The sequence below is a fragment of the Protomyctophum parallelum genome (assembly GCF_964188405.1).
Source record: "Protomyctophum parallelum genome assembly, chromosome: 17".
Taxonomy (NCBI): domain Eukaryota; kingdom Metazoa; phylum Chordata; class Actinopteri; order Myctophiformes; family Myctophidae; genus Protomyctophum; species Protomyctophum parallelum.
This window is the reverse complement of record NC_139719.1, coordinates 11,442,516-11,464,282: the sequence shown is the minus strand read 5'-3', so window position 1 is coordinate 11,464,282 and position 21,767 is coordinate 11,442,516. Positions and strand designations below refer to the sequence as shown.

At 41.3% G+C, this 21,767-nt stretch overlaps 1 protein-coding gene across 1 annotated transcript in view; it reads left to right on the top strand.

Moving 5' to 3' along the window:
- The window catches only part of usp54b (ubiquitin specific peptidase 54b), a 159,202-nt gene that overhangs the window by 47,065 nt on the left and 90,370 nt on the right, over positions 1–21,767 (top strand). Inside the window, exons 4-6 of the mRNA XM_083787457.1 lie at positions 6,881–7,015; positions 9,853–9,966; positions 11,936–12,018. Coding sequence (XP_083643583.1) covers positions 6,881–7,015; positions 9,853–9,966; positions 11,936–12,018 — 332 coding nt within the window. The remainder of the gene's footprint in view (positions 1–6,880; positions 7,016–9,852; positions 9,967–11,935; positions 12,019–21,767) is intronic.

The window sequence follows — 21,767 nt, the reverse complement described above, 5'->3', positions numbered from 1 at the left end:
CCACCATAGTATAGTCCCACTGCAACACGCTATCTATCTGTCGCACAGCCATGTTTAACCACTTATAAACCCTATTCTTTAGTTGACCAGGGCTCTACGCTAGGGCCCCTGATGTTATCCAATAGCCAACGTGACTGTTGTGAAGCTTACAGATCTATGTTTTTGAGACCACCGCTCCTGTAGTCTAGTTTGAACAAAAGGACGAAGAAAGGCGCAACAGTTTTCTCAGTGCTTCATGTGGTCTATACCTTTCGGGCACCCCTGCATCGTGTATAGACGCTGGACAAAGCCAAAAGCGGGTGGTATTCGAACCCACAACCTCCGTGGTGGCGGTGGCAATGTGCAGCAATCACAAAACGGTAGTGTTTATCACTTGGTATAGCCTCGGAAACGTTTTTTATTTCCAGGGAGAAAGAAAAAGTCCACTTCAATTTGGCATACAGTAGCGCAAAACGTCGCTCACTCTCTGCTGATCGTCTGCACCTTTGTTAAATTGACGCACACACGTACAGTACACACACACACTCCTCTCTCTGTCTCTGTCGCTCTAATTAATTAGTCTCATGTCCTGCAGCTGTGCCTGGTTTCTCCCGGCGGATCCTGCCGGGAGCTAGCTACCTATGCCATTAAAAAAAAAGTGGTGCAACTCCCCTCTCTCCTCCCCCCTCCTCTCTCTCTCTCATTAGCAGGCAACAGTGCAGCACTGTCTCTCTCTCTCTGTTTCTGGCACAACAGCGCCCCTACTGGTACTCATATAGTCATACTGGTGCTCATTAACGTCACATACATAGGTGAACACGAACATTGCTGTTCCTTGGAGTGGTTGCACCACTCAAAAAAAGCATAGGTGAGTTCCAGTCTAATCACTTGGTGGTTTGGTGTGTTCGTGTCAGTATCGTGAGGGTTTTCTACCTAAAAACCTCTTTTCCCCATGCAGGCAGGCTAGGCAGCTGAGATGGTATTTCAGATTTAGGTCAGTCTGCAGAACATCAGCCATGCGTTTATCGCTCCAGGTTTAGATTTCAGCAGCTGTCTCCGTGTCTCTCTGACACACAACGATAGATCTCCAGCGGGATATGATGAGCTGGATATATGAAGGTGTACACGAGGACACGATCCAGAGAGATTAGAGAGTCTTACTCTGCACACACGCAGCGGTGGACAGTAACTAAGTATAGAATGGACTCCAGTGCTGCACCTGAGTGCATTGTTTAGGTCATTTACTCTACTTTGTACCACATTTTGAATACTGAACTTTTACTTTAGAGTATTTCTATGTTATGGTATTCATAAGTAGGGGGAAAAAAACTCATTTTGCACACCTACAGGGACAGGTGTGTTGGAGCAGGCAACCAGTGTGTTTAATGAGAGAAAAGGAGATACCGCACACCGTCTTCACTTACTGTATATGGCAGCAGTTTATTTAGCTGAGTAACGACGTTTATTTAGCTGAGTAACGACGTTTATTTAGCTGAGTTTTTTTATTTGAGTTACAGACCCATACGGGTCCATTTGGTTCAAACTATCATTTAGCTGGGGAACCCCATGGAACTCCCTTATGGACCCCTGGGGGTCCCCGAATCAACTTTGGGAACCAATGGCCTACTGCACTGTACTCGGCTGTCAGTATTATGTTGTACAGTTCTTAGTATCACACACTGTAGGCCAGTACATCAACAATAAAATAAGTACAGAAGTCATTGGCTCATCCCCCTGGGTGACGCTTTTGTTTCATTCCCTGTTCTGAATTCTCATAGACGTGTTTTAAAAATAAACTAACTGTCCTGGCGATATTGTCAGGGAGGTGCGGATCTGTATCGTTTACGATATACAGTAGTCAGTCACTCACATTTGATACAGTCTCTGTTTTTTGGCGCACATTTTATTAATTCGGCGGCGGTACCTTTAGAGCGTTTTATCAGTTGAGGCTTCATAATCCATATGAGTAATGTCTTTATTTTTGGAACAGAGTTTTAAACACATTTATTCAGCATGGGGAAACAAAACTGTGACCCAGCCAGCAGTGTTGATTTCGTCGACTAAAACAATGACGAAAAAAAGTTGATTAAAAAAAGAAGTCGACTACTTTTTTCACTGATGAAAACTAAATGGAAACGAAATGAAAACTCAGCTATGATGACTAAAACTAAGACTAAATATAATTGACAATTTCGTCAACAAATAAAAACTAGACTAAAATGTTAGGAAGGGACTAGTGGACAACAGAAGCAGTATAAGTAAAAGACATGTAATTTTACACTTGCATGTTGAAAATAGCAGATCTACAAACTTGTAGATCTGCTAATTTCAGCAAGTGTAAAATCCGTCATTACGATGGCATCAAGGCCCGCAAAATTTTAGTAGACAAAATTAACTGCAGATTTAGTCGACTAAAACCATATGACAGTCGACTAAAACTAGACTAACAACTAAAACATTCCAGGTGGTGACTAAGATATGACTAAAGCTTAAATGAAGTTTCATTCCAAAGACAATGACTAAAACCAAAATAGAAATTTGCTGCCAAAAAAAACCAAAACAACACTGCCAAGCTAGCACACATAATGTCAGACTTGGGCACTATATACTAGCATTAAGAAGTATATTGGCTGGATTTCTCTTCATCTTTCCTCCTGCTCTAATAACCTAGTTCCCCCCCCCCCCCCCCCCCCCCCCTCCCCCCTTCCCCCATGCACAGAGATCAGTGTTTCATCTTATCAATTCAATACAACAGGCAGCTTCCCTGGAGGCTCAGCCACTTGATGTGCAGAGTCTGCAGAGTGCAGACCACACGGACACTTCAAAAGGCAGTGAAGTACACTCCGTTTATTGAGGGGCCCCCTCCTCCAATACATGGCTTTTAAAACACAATCCGTGCCGGGATTCCTTCAAAATATTAGCTCTGGGGGTGGCCGCTTTTACTCTGAAACCCACGACCCGGAAACAATCCAGAAAGAAAGTTTGCTTTACATTGCTAGCTTACATTGCTATCGTTTTTAATTTATACGATATATGATCCAAAAAGCGTTCATATTTTGATGGAGTATATCCGTCAGATCAAAACATTTAGATGCCATTGGAACTATTTGTATTAAAACTTTTCAATCAAAGTCACAACACATTTTCACAACATTTATTTAAGATGCTATCTTAGAATAGATGTAGACCTATTTGACGGTGCAGAAACATAATTGCCTTCCTTGATGCATCAATTAAGCGTCAACGACCATCTAATCAGCTGGTCACAGTCACAGACACTCAGAGAGCACTCTAACTGAAAGTGACTGCATGGAGTCTGTTTCATTTCTATCCATTGAATTATAGCCCTTGGATGATGGAATATGATTGAGGATTATTGTGATTATGGTAAACTCACATATATCGGGTTCATGTGTTTGGTCCGACGGAGCATTGGTCCGAACGACAACCTACCTCAAACCCTCACCCTAACTCTAACCTCCCCCGGGGCAGACACCTAAACCTAACCCCAACCCTCTCCCGACCCCCAACGCACCTCGGACCAATGCTCCTTCGAACCAATGCTCCTTCGAACCAATGCTCCGTCGGACCATAGTATGCCTCCCTCACATATCACACATACCATAATTCACTGGCAAAAAGGCAGGCAGGCACCCACCCACCCACATAACTCCGTAAGGTTGGCAAGTGGTTGTACCACTCAAAAAACCCGGCTCCACATGTGATGGAACCGATAGTGTCAACGTATTAATAACTAGTGCCTTTCCTTTCCATTCTCTTATTCTCATTTCATGGACGAAGCGCGTCGAGCTACAGTGCATGCCTAGTACAGTACATGTACAGTACAGCACACCTGCATGTCAAAGAACAGTGTCAGAGCGTTGGGCTTTATCTGCAGATATGCCTCGACCGTGTTTTGATTTAGTTTCTCTTTTGCTCCGACAAAGCACTCAGCGATCTCTCTCTGTGTGTGTGAGGTTTTTTTTGTAAGCCAAAAGTGCACTATAAATGCCATATATTATTCATGCAGGGCTGTTATTGAGGCCAGGCTCTGCTGCAAAGCAAGGCCGGGTCTTTTTTTGTTTTTCTTATTCAGGTCCACTTTGTTTACCGTGGATTTTGCTTCCGCAGTAATGCTGGTATTTACCCGTATGAGTGGAGATTATAGACCGGCGAGTAATTAAAGTAAACAAACCACAGCCTATAAAAAAGCATCAACGGCCTCTCAGAAGAAGACATCTCCCCTGTCGTCGTCTTGTCTCCTCTCCACCGAACCTCGACGGAGCAAAAAAAAGAACTTGCAGCCTCTAATGAAGACTTCAAGCATTTCCGGAGAAAAAAAAAAACAAGACAAAGAAAGAAAGCTTGGAAATCGCTTCAGACAAAAAGAGGATATAAAAAGAACAGGGGGTTTAAAAAGTGCCTCATCACGCTGTTCCCGACCTGTCAGAGTCTCGCTGCTGCTTTAGACCCAAAAGGAAACGGAACAGAGAGTAGTTTGAGTAACTCAGTGTTCACCCGTATTCCTCAAGGACATGGAGGATAATCAGAGAACGATGGCACGTCGTCAATACGGTCACAGAATTTTAAGCCATTAAAGGACCACTTCACCACATTTCACCCATTATAGTTGTTCCTCAGTAATAATCATGATACAATACCACTATTTATTCCTACTCCGTCTGTGTCTCATATAGGAGGGCTGTGGACAGTTCAGAAATCCGTCCACCAGTGACATCATCAATAGGGAATCCAAGCTAAACTGCAGGCTTTCCATTCCTGAAAAGTTACAATGCGAAAATGGAAGCCATCGTTCTCACGATAATAAAAATCGAAATATTTTTTCAAAAAAAGTCTTGCTTAAAAAAAAGACATGGCTAACGATGATGTCACTGGTAGACGGGGTTCTTAACTGCCCACAGCCCTCCTATGAGACACAGACCGAGTAGAAAAGAATAGTGATATTTGATCATGAACATTAGTGAGGACCAATTATATGAAGATAGGTTGAAAAGTGGTCCTTTAAGACATGAAACCAGTAGTTCTCAAACGTTTTCGTAAATTCACCATGATTCAAAACATTTTCAAAAAATAGCAGATGTATAAGCTCACAGCATGGCACACGCAGTGACGTGCTATGAGCTTGTATATCTGCATTTTCTTAATGGCCAACACTAAAATAAAAAAAATGTCATCTCAAAATGTCATCGCCTAACAATGCCTGCCCGCCTAACCTATATGAAACATGCTATTGAGAGGAAGGAGACCTTCCCCAAATCATCCTCCCATGCATGTATTGACCTGGCCTGATGTCTAATGATTGATCTGATTTCCTGTTGTTGGCTATATAGAAGTGTATATTTGTACGTCTATAAATGTTATGATGAATTGAAAAAGGTGGACCCTCTTGTAAACAAGTGTAGTGCTTTATTGGGTCGTCCACTCACAGTTGACAGTTTTTGTATTGAGTCGTGCTTGAAATGTACTGTAATTCTGCAAACTGTTAATAAATCAATACTCCAATCAATCAACCAACCAACCAACCAACCAACCAACCAACCAACCAACCAACCAACCAACCACAACAGACTTCTTAGTATTACCCGTATTGCCTCTATAAGATTATTGGCCTTCCCAACACCCACACTTTCTGATACGAACGATAAAGCCGTCGTATTAGCAAATGACACTGATCATCATGCCCTCAATCGTCACGACGAGAGATACAGAACTTTGAAAAGGCAAAAGGTACCCGATGTACTTTGCTGTTGGTGTTATGTTGTTTTGAGCAATATTGTTGTGTTTTCTGTGGAACAGACTGTGAAAATATAATAATTTAATGATGCTGAATCAGCCTGAGACGTTTTTGGAGTACAAACGTTTATATAATATTCTATTGGGGGCACATGAGTTTTATGTTTAACCCATTCTGACCGGGCACCCATTTTAGTGTCAGCATCATGTTATGCTTTAGCTATTGAAAAATAGCAGATCTACAAGCTCATATCGCGCCACCGAGTGGCGCGATACGAGCTTGTAGGTCTGCTATTTTTGAAAAATCGAAGAGCGACTGACATTTTTTTAGAATCTGATCTCAGGTCAGAATGGGTTCATCAGACCAGTGTGTGTCCGGCGGAAACCTCGTATGAATCTGATCTCAGGTCAGAATGGGATAATGTACATACTGCTATTTACTTATTTTCTTTACGTGCTCCGACCTACTTTGGAACAAAGCGAGCCGGGAACGCATGCCCCAATGCAACAATGCAATAATAGCTGTTGTTTGTACTATGTGTTGTGAGAGCACATTGTCATTGTCAGATTATCCAGGGCGGTAGAAGAACCACTTAGGAGAGATCAACAACATATGGTGTGATACGGGAAGCGCTGATGTCGTCAGAAACTGCTGATGTTGTGTTGATTACGCAGAATATACGTACAGTACAGATGGGAGACTTTGAGTACTGAAAAACAGTCTTGGACTTATACACGGCATATGTACAGTATTTATATACGTACACAATCTGTCACATAATTGTTTGTTGCCATGTCAACAGGTGTGTTATTTATTTTATAGACTATGGATGTTTGCCAGGGCGGCTGTGGCTCAGGAGGTAGATCAGGTCGTCCAATGATCCATGGGTCGACGGTTTGAATCCCGGCTCCTCCTGTCCACAAGTCCAAGTGTCCTTGGGCACGTTTGTGTGATGCCGTAGTATGATCAAGTAGGGCGTTCATTTACGAAATAAAGAAGGAAAAAGAATATATAAATTTGAATCTGGAGATAGGAGGTTTCTGCCCGACACAGCGACGATTTATAACGGTGTTAAGTGGAAGAACTCATAGTCAGCATTCGTGTGTGTGTGTGTGTGTGTGTGTTTGTGTGTGTGTTCATTTGCAGAGTATCTTTGCTCAGTTCCAGTTCAGCAGTGAGCGCGTGCTTCCGTCGGATGCTTTGCGGAGCGCGCTGGCCAAGACCTTCCAGGACGAACAGCGCTTTCAGCTGGGAATCATGGATGACGCTGCAGAGTGCTTCGTGAGTCACCAACCACACGCACTCGCACACGCACACACACACACACACACACACACACACACACACACACACTCGTTCAACCTTTCCATGAGACTCTCAGAGAGATCATTGAGGGAGACCCTCATTTACAATGATGCCGAATATTAACAACACAGAAAGACAATTATGTTGACAACGATCAGTTTGCGCAAAATACATGAACGGTTATTTACTGTAAGTAAATTCCTAAAATGGCCAATAGATGCTATAAGGGGATATTGTTTTAGTTTAGGATGTTCTGCAGGAAACACATGCACTATATATATAGTATATATATATAATAATATATACAGTATATAGTGCTGAAAGCACAGATTTGACAAGAGGAACCAGAAGGATGAGCCATTCGCTAGAGCGAGATAGAATGCGACTATAGGGGTTCTGACGTAACATGGGTGGAAACACCAACGCACGCACGCACGCACGCACGCACGCACGCACGCACACACGCACGCACGCACGCACGCACAAACAGATGGAAGAGAGAAGGTTGTTAGCGTTAAGGACAGGTCAGTGGGAGGCTGCAATGTGTCCGGGACAGGACAGGACAGTCACAGCCAGGACAGATCCTCTGTCTGCACTGTTGGAATGAATGAACTCCATGGTCTTTTCTTTTGCTGCAGTCTGGTATAATAATTTGTAGTACGTTCTACTGCATGGCGTGCGTTTCGCCAAGCGAGGACCGCATGCAAACAGCAGCAGCATCAATCAAGAACCGATTTATTGAACGAAGACCAAACGAAAACTAATGGGATGTTTTGTGAGATCGCTGTGGGTCTTCGATTGTTGTTGTTGTTGTTTTTGGGGAGGCGTGTTCTCAACCTTGTGCTTTACAGCAGTGGTTCCCAAACTTTTTCATGTCAAGGACCCCCAAATTGACACTCATTAGCCCGCGGACCCCCCATTAGAAAATATATGCCAGGGACCCCCCCCCCCCCCCCCCTATAAGAGAACCATTTTAATTTCAGTTTGATTATAATGCATTAGGCTGCCTGTACGGACCTCCATTTAATGGCATTTCTACTTCTGGGACCCCAAAGTATATTGTAAAATCAATGTTAATTTAACGCTGAGAGTGTACAAATGGAACTTTGTACACTCTCAGAGTTTAACAGACCCATAACGGTCCATTTGGTTCCAAACTATCATTTAGCTGGGGGAACCCTGTAAACTCTCTCAAGGACCCCACTTTGGGAACCACTGCTTTACAGTAGGCATATACTTCATCATAGTAGCGACAGTGGTGGAAAAAGTATTCATTGTTTTACTTAAAGGTGTAGGGAAACGGAAATGGTGAGCATTTTATTTTCAACATGAAACACCGGTCTGAAGTTTCTGAACCAATCAGAGCGTCGCATCCCTTTAGGCGATGGGACGGTAGCTAGGGACGGTAGCTATGCTATACCCAGAAGCATGGTGTGTGTTGGTTTACAAGTCAGATAGGTGGCCAGCTGTCCCAGTTTACTGTTATGTGGCTTATTTCTACCCTATAATGTTTTCAGATACATATTTTAGCGTGATGATTAAGTTGAAACCGAGTAATAAACTGTCCGGATGTTATCTTGAATGGGAATAAAAACGGAGGATTTCTGTAATCAGTAGCAGCTGTGCTGCACGGATGCGCAGATATGGGGAATTAAACGGGTGAGCATACTTATAGACTAGACTTCTGAGAAGTGTTGCCTGGTGTCTTGAGCTGTCCCTATAGACAGAAAAACACCCCATTCATTGCACCTGACATTCGCAAGAGCCTGGACCATGATGAGAATAATTTCCTATTAGTCTGTCACGTGGCGCCGGTATCCCGGTGGCTATCCCGGCAGCCGAGGCGAGATCACCATCTTCACGGGAAATTACACTTTATTAATGTTGTTGTCAATCACAATGCAGGTGAAGAAAGCAGCATGCGTGCAACACCGTTTTGCGGTTTCAAATTATGAAACACGAAACGTACTACTGACTGCCTATAGGTTGCCTATATGTCTAGAACATGCCCCTGCGGTGTGTGTGTGCGCGTGCGTGTGTGTGCGTGAGGATGCATGCATGCGTGTGCTTAAAGGCTATGGATTGCGTTTATCTAGGTAGGGAGCCATCGATACAGATAATTGCTTCCCAGCTAACAAGGGATGGTGCAATCAGTCAAGAGAGAGAGAGGGGGAAGAGAGAGAGAGGGGGCGGGGGGGGGGGGGGGGGGGGGGCTAGGGCGACAGGGCACATTGAACAATGAAGTGCTTCAATGTATTTTGAATAAGGTACGGTGTGGACTCAGTATACAGTAACACACTGCAACGTAGAGTTGTTTCCCTGTATTCAATATGCTAATAATATTCATCAGTGACTTTAATTTCACTTCACAAAAACCATCAAAGATTCTCCTCAAGGCTTCATGGGGAGTGTAATCGATAGAAAATAAGTAATTATTTGGGCGAACTAAACGCCTTTAAGTCTCTGTCTTTCTTTCTTTCTTTCTTTCTTTTTCTTTCTTTCTTCTATACTCCAAAAGTCCATACTTTGAGTGAGCGCATGTGCGTGCGTGCAAAGTGTGTGTGTGTGTGTGTGTGACTGAGAGTCGCTTGTATGATCGATTGCCAGTAAATGTGTTCAGTCAGGGAATCGGGCAGCTTCCTATGAAATATAGATGCTGTTCCCTCAATCAGATTAACAAGAGCACGCACACGCCCACGCACGCACACGCACACACACACACACACACACACACACACACACACACACACACACACACACACACACACACACACACACACTCATCGTGTGTGTGTGTGTGTGTGTTTCATTAGGAGAACCTGCTGATGAGGATCCACTTCCACATCAGTGCAGAGAGCAGAGAGGACATCTGTACAGCTAAACACTGTATACCACACCAGAAGTTTGCTATGACACTGTTTGAACAGGTGAGACGCACACACACACGCACGCACGCACACACGCACGCAAGCGTACACGCACACACACATATACATGTATAACTACGGGGAGGAAAATGAGGATTTTATCTGTTCGTGACATTGGCGGACAACTAAGTATAAAATAGTGATAACTCTATCCTCAACCCCTATAAACCTAACCTCTAAATGTCTAATTCTAAATTATCAAAATCTCACAACTTCACAGAAAACTGCATGGACTATGAATGAGAGAGAATCCGAGATATATTAGCGTTCAAAAAGCTGTGTCCCCATAAAGCATAAGCTTTTATTTTTTCCATTTCCGGTTTGAATAGTTTTTTTTTACCAGCTGCAAAGCTGGTCATAGATAGAATGGCTATGAAACTTGCCCGACCAAACCGACACCGGTAGTCAGTGGGTAGTAGTGGGTTGCCAAGGCCACTTATTTCCAGCCAAACTTGGCTGGTTTTTGGAGGTTGGTTAGCGTATTTCTGTCACGACAGTTGGCAACACTGGCAACCATACTGACGAGTACTTCTGATTGCTGATTGGCCGCCTTGTCTCCAGCAACAACCTATGACATCCCATAGTCTGCACGCCATGAAGAAAAGACGCATCGCTGAACTTGTTATCATTAGCCTAACTGTTGGCCTAGATACGTACATCTATTTGAATGTGCAGTAAATAGGATGAACCACATTTATTAGTTATGATCGGTTTGACAAGTAGAAATATAGGCCTCCATATTTACATTTCATAGCACAAGTATGGACATATACGGCAGCAGCTGGTTATTAATTCATAATGTATGAATTCTTGTTTTTCCACTGGATCGAAACAGGAGTGATATGAGGGGAAAGTGGACGTGGCTGACCACCGTAATTAATTGTTATTAAAAAAAAGGCGTTATCGGCACCGAGGTACATACGAAAATAGGCATCAATGCTGCGTTCAGGCTGGCATCTACAAACATACAGGCTACCGTTCATTCTCAACAGAAGCCACGCAGCGACATGGAGATACAAAGATACATCCATGTACCATCAGAATGTCTGTGGCTGCTATACAAAAGCTACAAATAAGTTGAGCTGGTTTCAACTTCAGCTACAGAGACACCGAGATACAAATATGCTGTGCGGCTTTGCATTGTTTGTATCTGCCAGTGGGAATGCATAAGCGTCATTTACTCCACAAATCTTTTTGAACCAAAACACATTTCTCCAGGAAGAGGTTCCTCACGGTATCTATTATTTCTCAAAGTCGGCACGCACGCACGCACGCACGCACACACGCACGCACGCACGCTGCAGACACGCACAAGGTGAACAGGCATCTGTCCAAGGTCCTCAACCCCTTTCAATTATTCATAAATTTTATAGTTTCTGCAATAATTCCTGCAGCCATTTACGCACACGCATACGCGCGCACACACACACACACACACACACACTCCAGGCTGAAAATAAATTATAATAGAATATTTATGTTCTTTTGACGTAAATATTCTATTAAGAGTTTATATTTAGGCGCAGGTGTGCTATTTTAGATTTAGGCTTGGGTGGTTAAAACCAGTATTGCGAGCCAGTTTACTGTTGCCTCCTACAATACAGTCTGGAACAACAGAGGCTCTGGAAATTAACAAGCGATAATAAAGCTAATGTGACACCTCCTCCTATTTGAAAAAAAAAAAAGAAAAAAAAAAATTCATCTAAACATACATAGCTTGCTGCTTAGCAAAAATGGAAATTCTCAAATAAAATGTATATATTTATATATTTTCGTGACGGGAAATGAGGACAGCTTCCGTTCTGGGATTGCAGGAGGTGCAGTTCCAGACTATATAGCATTCAGAAATTGTGGAATAGTTGTCTGGCTACACGAGACTATAGGTTAAAACTGACATGACAGATACTTACGTAGCGTATGTGTGTGTGTGTGTGTGTGTGTGTGTGTGTGTGTGTACACGCACTTGTAGTGTGTATGTAATAGTTGTGGAGCGACGTCGGACCCTCTGCCCTTCATTCAGATGGTGCACTACATCTCTACAACATCACTCTGGTAAGATAACACGCACACACACACACACCCACACCTGTGCACGCACACCCACACACACACACGCACGCGCGAATGGCCGCACGCACACATGCACACACACTCATGCGCGCGCACGCACGCACGCATACGCCAGGAAGTTCAAAGCGGTTACCGGTATATAAAAAAAAGACCTCCCAGGCTGCCAGTCAATGAAATAAGGAAAGGGTGGAAGTGATCAATCAGCACTCTGATTGATCGGCCCCAGAGGGTCCACAGAAAGCCTATAAAGAGAACACACGCCGGGGGACAGAGGCTGAATGGGAGAGGAATGGGTGCCTATATATCTCTCCATCACAACAACACAACAGGGTTCTGTGATGTTCCATTTCAGGGGTCGGCAACCCTCAGTTTCATTATGACACTACATCAAAATAAAACATGTTTCCAGCTGAGTTTCATTGTCCATATACAGTATAGGCTATACAATACAGTAACAGCCTTTGATGTTCTTCTTGTTCTTTAGAAATATCTTCTTTCACATCAGGATCATGTAACGCTGATCATTGGACAATAACTCACCTATCTCGTCTCAGTAAAACTCGCGTCAGCAGGCCCTTGCCATGTTGTAGTCATTGTTTTGTAGTCATCAGGCAGGAACCATCAATCCGGGAAGTTCCTTTCCCTGGAAGAATAACAAGAATAACAATAAAAGCTCTCGTATAGCCTGCGGCTTTTATTGAGAAAACTCAATAATTGAGGGAGAAGGAAGTTCCAGGTTGATGGTTCCTGCCTTATCGTTAGTTCCATAGAAACAAAAAGGACAGGAAGAAGAAGGGACCCCTCTATTCCTCTTCCTCAAGGGGGAGGAGAGATCAATCAAAGAAAACAAACAAATGATCCACATGTATCTCTACACATACATCTACACACCTCAGTTAAGATGTGTACTGTAACATGTACCATGTGATACTGTGGACATTGCTTAAGGTGTGAGAATAACACAAACAAGGGCCAGTATAGTGCCCTAGCCAGGGCCAGATCTACCATATTGGTCACTTTGGGCACGTGCCCAGGGGCCCTTTTTTTTTTTTTTTTTTTAGCTCCACTGAAAATGTCCCTACTAATCCGAATGAAATAAATGGTGTTTAAAAAGGCGAACCGGAATAGGCCAATATAAAGGCCTAAAACAGCGAAAATGCACGCACAAAGATTTACATGTGCATGTGAAGGGGGACCCTTGGAGCTTCAGTGCCCAGGGGCCCTCAGAGGTGTTAATCCGGCCCTGGTCCTAGCCCTGGGTTCCAGCCTGCTTCGCTGCGTTCCGTCAATTGTTTTGCTGCTCAGTCTGGAAAGGGTCCAAGGTAGGCGGGACATGTATAGATGAGAAATCAACCTGTGGCTTCTGATTGATCTGTGGTGCGGGTTTGGGAAAAAAAACACCACTTTGACGCAGTGTAGATTTTGTCGACTAAAACTTCCTTTGTCATATGGTGGATATTTAAAATGGAAAACATTTATGAAAAAGATTATGAAAGTTTTTTTGCCAAGGTTTGTTTCTTAGTATATAATACAATAAGTTTCTTCTGGGTCTCTCTCAGCTTTCATCATGTATCCATTGTATTGTATTGTATTAAGAAAAACATTTTGTACCTTTGTCTGTAACTTTTATGTCTGAAGTACAAGTACAAGTGTTTTCAACTTTTGAGTGAGGTTTCCTGTCCATTGTATATGTTATGCATACCCTTTACCCCTAGACTAATTGGTGCGTAACATCGTATGTAAGTAAAGTAGGCTATGTTCTAAAATATACAGAGCCCAGGCTGTAATTCCCCCTTCATATTACTGTTGATCAATTGTACTTTTAACACAATTCACATTATGAAATAGTAATAATGATGTTAGTGAAGTAGGTATGGAGGCATGGGAATACCTCTGTTACTGAACAAACAATATAACAATGATTTACTAGAACCATTTTAACAAAACATTTCCCGTACAGCACGTTTAACATTTCACAAATGTTCTGTAGTTGAAACTAGTTGAAACTCATCAGAGTCAAAGAGGTGTAAAATGTCCTCAGTTCATCCATAATGTGATCATTAACAGGTGATCTGCCCAATGCCAGACAACCAGTGACCATTAACACGTTTAATCTCTGCATTTGAATGCATTGTAGCCTGTTTACATTTTAACCTGGGGTAAGAATGTGGGTTTTGTTCATTATTTAGCATTTGAAAAAAGAAAAACATTGAATAAAAGTGCAGTCATCACAACCCCATTGAAACTAATTCCACACACCTGAGTGCTCCTCATTCCCTCAGAGCAGCACAACATGAACAATGAATTAAAGACTTAAAGTTGTCCAGGTTTCCCAGGTTTACACAAATAGTTGTTGCTGTTATTGTGTTGCTGTTACACATCCCTGAATTGCATGGAGTGGAAACCTTGGGGCGGCAGTGGCTCATGGGTAGAGTGACCAGATGGCAACCGCAAGGTTCCCTGTTCGAACCCGGGCTCCCCCAGAGTTAAGTGTTGAAGTGTCTTTGAGCAAGACTCTGAACGCCTAATTGCTCCCGATATGCACTTTTTTAGGTTTGTTTACTGATGTCGTTCTTAAACATTTCCATGGCAAGGACCCCAGATTAATATACAAATATTTCAAGATTTTATTTCAAGATTTTGTATTTATTTTTTGTCGTTGCCCTGTCGCATTATATTTCTCTCGCTAAATCTGGCAACACTGCTAATCAGCCAGTGAACCAGTTGTCACTGCTATTGACAGAACAACACTGCTAATCAGCCAGTGAACCAGTTGTCACTGCTATTGACAGAACAACACTGCTAATCAGCCAGTGAACCAGTTGTCACTGCCTATTGACAGAACAACACTGCTAATCAGCCAGTGAACCAGTTGTCACTGCCTATTGACAGAACAACACTGCTAATCAGCCAGTGAACCAGTTGTCACTGCTATTGACAGAACAACACTGCTAATCAGCCAGTGAACCAGTTGTCACTGCCTATTGACAGAACAACACTGCTAATCAGCCAGTGAACCAGTTGTCACTGCCTATTGACAGAACAACACTGCTAATCAGCCAGTGAACCAGTTGTCACTGCCTATTGACAGAACAACACTGCTAATCAGCCAGTGAACCAGTTGTCACTGCTATTGACAGAACAACACTGCTAATCAGCCAGTGAACCAGTTGTCACTGCCTATTGACACAGAAAGCCTATAAAGAGAACACACGCCGGGGGACAGAGGCTGAATGGGAGAGGAATGGGTGCCTATATATCTCTCCATCACAACAACACAACAGGGTTCTGTGATGTTCCATTTCAGGGGTCGGCAACCTTCAGTTTCATTATGACACTACATCAAAATAAAACATGTTTCCAGCTGAGTTTCATTGTCCATATACAGTATAGGCTATACAATACAGTAACAGCCTTTGATGTTCTTCTTGTTCTTTAGAAATATCTTCTTTCACATCAGGATCATGTAACCCTGATCATTGGACAATAACTCACCTATCTCGTCTCAGTAAAAGTCGCGTCAGCAGGCCTTGCCATGTTGTAGTCATTGTTTTGTAGTCATCAGGCAGGAACCATCAATCCGGGAAGTTCCTTTCCCTGGAAGAATAACAAGAATAACAATAAAAGCTCTCGTATAGCCTGCAGCTTTTATTGAGAAAACTCAATAATTGAGGGAGAAGGAAGTTCCAGGTTGATGGTTCCTGCCTTATCGTTAGTTCCATAGAAACAAAAAGGACAGGAAGAAGAAGGGACCCCTCTATTCCTCTTCCTCAAGGGGGAGGAGAGATCAATCAAAGAAAAGAAACAAATGATCCACTTGTATCTCTACACATACATCTACACACCTCAGTTAAGATGTGTACTGTAACATGTACCATGTGATACTGTGGACATTGCTTAAGGTGTGAGAATAACACAAACAAGGGCCAGTATAGTGCCCTAGCCAGGGCCAGATCTACCATATTGGTCACTTTGGGCACGTGCCCAGGGGCACGTGCTAATCCGAATGAAATAAATGGTGTTTAAAAAGGCGAACCGGAATAGGCCAATATAAAGGCCTAAAACAGCGAAAATGCACGCACAAAGATTTACATGTGCATGTGAAGGGGGACCCTTGGAGCTTCAGTGCCCAGGGGAAAAAAACACCACTTTGACGCAGTGTAGATTTTGTTGACTAAAACTTCCTTTGTCATATGGTGGATATTTAAAATGGAAAACATTTATGAAAAAGATTATGAAAGTTTTTTCTTGTCAAAAATTTACATTTTTGCCAAGGTTTGTTTCTTACAATAAGTTTCTTCTGGGTCTCTCTCAGCTTCCATCATGTATCCATTGTATTGTATTAAGAAAAACATTTTGTACCTTTGTCTGTAACTTTTATGTCTGAAGTACAAGTACAAGTGTTTTCAACTTTTGAGCGAGGTTTCCTGTCCATTGTATATGTTATGCATACCCTTTACCCCTAGACTAATTGGTGCGTAACATCGTATGTAAGTAAACTAGGCTAATATGTTCTAAAATATACAGAGCCCAGGCCATAATTCCCCCTTCATATTACTGTTGATCAATTGTACTTTTAACACAATTCACATTATGAAATAGTAATAATGATGTTAGTGAAGTAGGTATGGAGGCATGGGAAGACCTCTGTTACTGAACAAACAATATAACAATGATTTACTAGAACCATTTTAACAAAACATTTCCCGTACAGCACGTTTAACATTTCACAAATGTTCTGTAGTTGAAACTAGTTGAAACTCATCAGAGTCAAAGAGGTGTAAACTGGTCTCAGTTCATCCATAATGTGATCATTAACAGGTGATCTGTCCAATGCCAGACAACCAGTGACCATTAACACGTTTAAACTCTGCATTTGAATGCATTGTCTATAGTGAATGAAGCATCAGCCATCATCATTTAGCCTGTTTACATTTTAACCTGGGGAAAGAATGTGGGGTTTGTTCATTATTTAGCATTTGAAAAACATTGAATAAAAGTGCATTCATCAGAAATAAAATATGACATCGTAAAATATGTGAAGGCCTTCACATTGTGCCTACTATTTATGAAGACTGTCAAATTGAACTTACATTGCAACTTAAAAAAAGATAGTACAGGAGATGCTGAAGTATAAGACTGTCTGCAATCATTTAGGGGTGGGTGGCAGTTTGTGATTTGGAAAACAAATAGGCCTAACTGTTTCTTTGTAATGATGTAAATCCCAGTATGAGCAGTTGTTTCTTCACCAGAGCTGGTTCTACTGGGTGTTACTGAAAGAATGTAGAGCAATCCTCTTTGACTCTGCTGCATTCATTAATATCCACTTATATTATTCAATACTGTTAGACATATTATCCAGATACTCATTGCATGTACATAATATCCATTCCATAGCATATCATTTGTGAATATCAGTGTCCAGTAGGAGTCCCAATGGAGAGTGTTTGATGTTTTAAGGTTTATTATAAACCAGCAGTTTTTATGCACCACATATGGAAAAACTCCCAGAAAACAGCAGGTATGCTTGGCACTCTTATTTATGTTACAATTAAACACTGTTCTGTTTCCCACTGCATTTGTTTGACTTTCTTTCTCTTCAGCGCTGTAATGTTTTGTTATGTTTTATTTATTTTGTTTCAGTTATTCGTTTCCTGATTTACCAATAACTAAATAATCGTGTTTTCTATATTATATGCTTTGACTCTGACAGTGTCTGTTATTTGGGATTCATGCTCACTCCTGCATTTACTTTACTCACGTTCATGTCATAGACTGATAGAATGTACTTATATTCATACATCAATGTATTATATATATGCATATAGTTTATATTCATTAAATATGAAGCTTACAAAGCAATCTCACATTTAGCAGTTTATTTCTAGAATGTTGCACAGAGCATTACCTGGGGGAGGAGCTACAGAGGGGTGGAGCATGCAGCAGTTTGTTTCTATTGTTCTCCTCTTTGGCCAATCAACACCAAGCAGTTAGTGGTTCCACATCTGGCTCTCTAGTATAAGAAGAGTTTGTAGTTGTCAGTTCTCCACAACTCCTCCAGCATATCAATCATTTCTGATCACATCTGACTTTGGACTCCAGACTTCAGCTGAAGATGAACTCTACCAATGCCACCATGAAAAGTTCTGCTCAACAGGGAGGACCCAATGATCATCAAGACCTCTGTAAGTTACTTACTGTGTCTATATGGATATACAGCATGTCATAACAAGTTGTTTGTTTTGTTTTAATATTAGCATTGACTTAAAATACAGTTGTTTGTCTCATTTTCTAAAATGCACAACATATAGTAATTTATCAAACTATAAATGGATGCTAATGTATGTACTTAAGTCTATGAATTACAACTAAGCAATGTTTAATTTGTCTTTGTCCAATTCAGTGTTGCATCATCAGCCTGGTTTACCTGTTCTACCAGAGCTGAATGAACAAAGAACCTCCACTGGAGAGAAAACATATGGACACAGCCTATTGACACAGAAAGCCTATAAAGAGAACACACGCCGGGGGACAGAGGCTGAATGGGAGAGGAATGGGTGCCTATATATCTCTCCATCACAACAACACAACAGGGTTCTGTGATGTTCCATTTCAGGGGTCGGCAACCTTCAGTTTCATTATGACACTACATCAAAATAAAACATGTTTCCAGCTGAGTTTCATTGTCCATATACAGTATAGGCTATACAATACAGTAACAGCCTTTGATGTTCTTCTTGTTCTTTAGAAATATCTTCTTTCACATCAGGATCATGTAACCCTGATCATTGGACAATAACTCACCTATCTCGTCTCAGTAAAAGTCGCGTCAGCAGGCCTTGCCATGTTGTAGTCATTGTTTTGTAGTCATCAGGCAGGAACCATCAATCCGGGAAGTTCCTTTCCCTGGAAGAATAACAAGAATAACAATAAAAGCTCTCGTATAGCCTGCAGCTTTTATTGAGAAAACTCAATAATTGAGGGAGAAGGAAGTTCCAGGTTGATGGTTCCTGCCTTATCGTTAGTTCCATAGAAACAAAAAGGACAGGAAGAAGAAGGGACCCCTCTATTCCTCTTCCTCAAGGGGGAGGAGAGATCAATCAAAGAAAAGAAACAAATGATCCACTTGTATCTCTACACATACATCTACACACCTCAGTTAAGATGTGTACTGTAACATGTACCATGTGATACTGTGGACATTGCTTAAGGTGTGAGAATAACACAAACAAGGGCCAGTATAGTGCCCTAGCCAGGGCCAGATCTACCATATTGGTCACTTTGGGCACGTGCCCAGGGGCACGTGCTAATCCGAATGAAATAAATGGTGTTTAAAAAGGCGAACCGGAATAGGCCAATATAAAGGCCTAAAACAGCGAAAATGCACGCACAAAGATTTACATGTGCATGTGAAGGGGGACCCTTGGAGCTTCAGTGCCCAGGGGAAAAAAACACCACTTTGACGCAGTGTAGATTTTGTTGACTAAAACTTCCTTTGTCATATGGTGGATATTTAAAATGGAAAACATTTATGAAAAAGATTATGAAAGTTTTTTCTTGTCAAAAATTTACATTTTTGCCAAGGTTTGTTTCTTACAATAAGTTTCTTCTGGGTCTCTCTCAGCTTCCATCATGTATCCATTGTATTGTATTAAGAAAAACATTTTGTACCTTTGTCTGTAACTTTTATGTCTGAAGTACAAGTACAAGTGTTTTCAACTTTTGAGCGAGGTTTCCTGTCCATTGTATATGTTATGCATACCCTTTACCCCTAGACTAATTGGTGCGTAACATCGTATGTAAGTAAACTAGGCTAATATGTTCTAAAATATACAGAGCCCAGGCCATAATTCCCCCTTCATATTACTGTTGATCAATTGTACTTTTAACACAATTCACATTATGAAATAGTAATAATGATGTTAGTGAAGTAGGTATGGAGGCATGGGAAGACCTCTGTTACTGAACAAACAATATAACAATGATTTACTAGAACCATTTTAACAAAACATTTCCCGTACAGCACGTTTAACATTTCACAAATGTTCTGTAGTTGAAACTAGTTGAAACTCATCAGAGTCAAAGAGGTGTAAACTGGTCTCAGTTCATCCATAATGTGATCATTAACAGGTGATCTGTCCAATGCCAGACAACCAGTGACCATTAACACGTTTAAACTCTGCATTTGAATGCATTGTCTATAGTGAATGAAGCATCAGCCATCATCATTTAGCCTGTTTACATTTTAACCTGGGGAAAGAATGTGGGGTTTGTTCATTATTTAGCATTTGAAAAACATTGAATAAAAGTGCATTCATCAGAAATAAAATATGACATCGTAAAATATGTGAAGGCCTTCACATTGTGCCTACTATTTATGAAGACTGTCAAATTGAACTTACATTGCAACTTAAAAAAAGATAGTACAGGAGATGCTGAAGTATAAGACTGTCTGCAATCATTTAGGGGTGGGTGGCAGTTTGTGATTTGGAAAACAAATAGGCCTAACTGTTTCTTTGTAATGATGTAAATCCCAGTATGAGCAGTTGTTTCTTCACCAGAGCTGGTTCTACTGGGTGTTACTGAAAGAATGTAGAGCAATCCTCTTTGACTCTGCTGCATTCATTAATATCCACTTATATTATTCAATACTGTTAGACATATTATCCAGATACTCATTGCATGTACATAATATCCATTCCATAGCATATCATTTGTGAATATCAGTGTCCAGTAGGAGTCCCAATGGAGAGTGTTTGATGTTTTAAGGTTTATTATAAACCAGCAGTTTTTATGCACCACATATGGAAAAACTCCCAGAAAACAGCAGGTATGCTTGGCACTCTTATTTATGTTACAATTAAACACTGTTCTGTTTCCCACTGCATTTGTTTGACTTTCTTTCTCTTCAGCGCTGTAATGTTTTGTTATGTTTTATTTATTTTGTTTCAGTTATTCGTTTCCTGATTTACCAATAACTAAATAATCGTGTTTTCTATATTATATGCTTTGACTCTGACAGTGTCTGTTATTTGGGATTCATGCTCACTCCTGCATTTACTTTACTCACGTTCATGTCATAGACTGATAGAATGTACTTATATTCATACATCAATGTATTATATATATGCATATAGTTTATATTCATTAAATATGAAGCTTACAAAGCAATCTCACATTTAGCAGTTTATTTCTAGAATGTTGCACAGAGCATTACCTGGGGGAGGAGCTACAGAGGGGTGGAGCATGCAGCAGTTTGTTTCTATTGTTCTCCTCTTTGGCCAATCAACACCAAGCAGTTAGTGGTTCCACATCTGGCTCTCTAGTATAAGAAGAGTTTGTAGTTGTCAGTTCTCCACAACTCCTCCAGCATATCAATCATTTCTGATCACATCTGACTTTGGACTCCAGACTTCAGCTGAAGATGAACTCTACCAATGCCACCATGAAAAGTTCTGCTCAACAGGGAGGACCCAATGATCATCAAGACCTCTGTAAGTTACTTACTGTGTCTATATGGATATACAGCATGTCATAACAAGTTGTTTGTTTTGTTTTAATATTAGCATTGACTTAAAATACAGTTGTTTGTCTCATTTTCTAAAATGCACAACATATAGTAATTTATCAAACTATAAATGGATGCTAATGTATGTACTTAAGTCTATGAATTACAACTAAGCAATGTTTAATTTGTCTTTGTCCAATTCAGTGTTGCATCATCAGCCTGG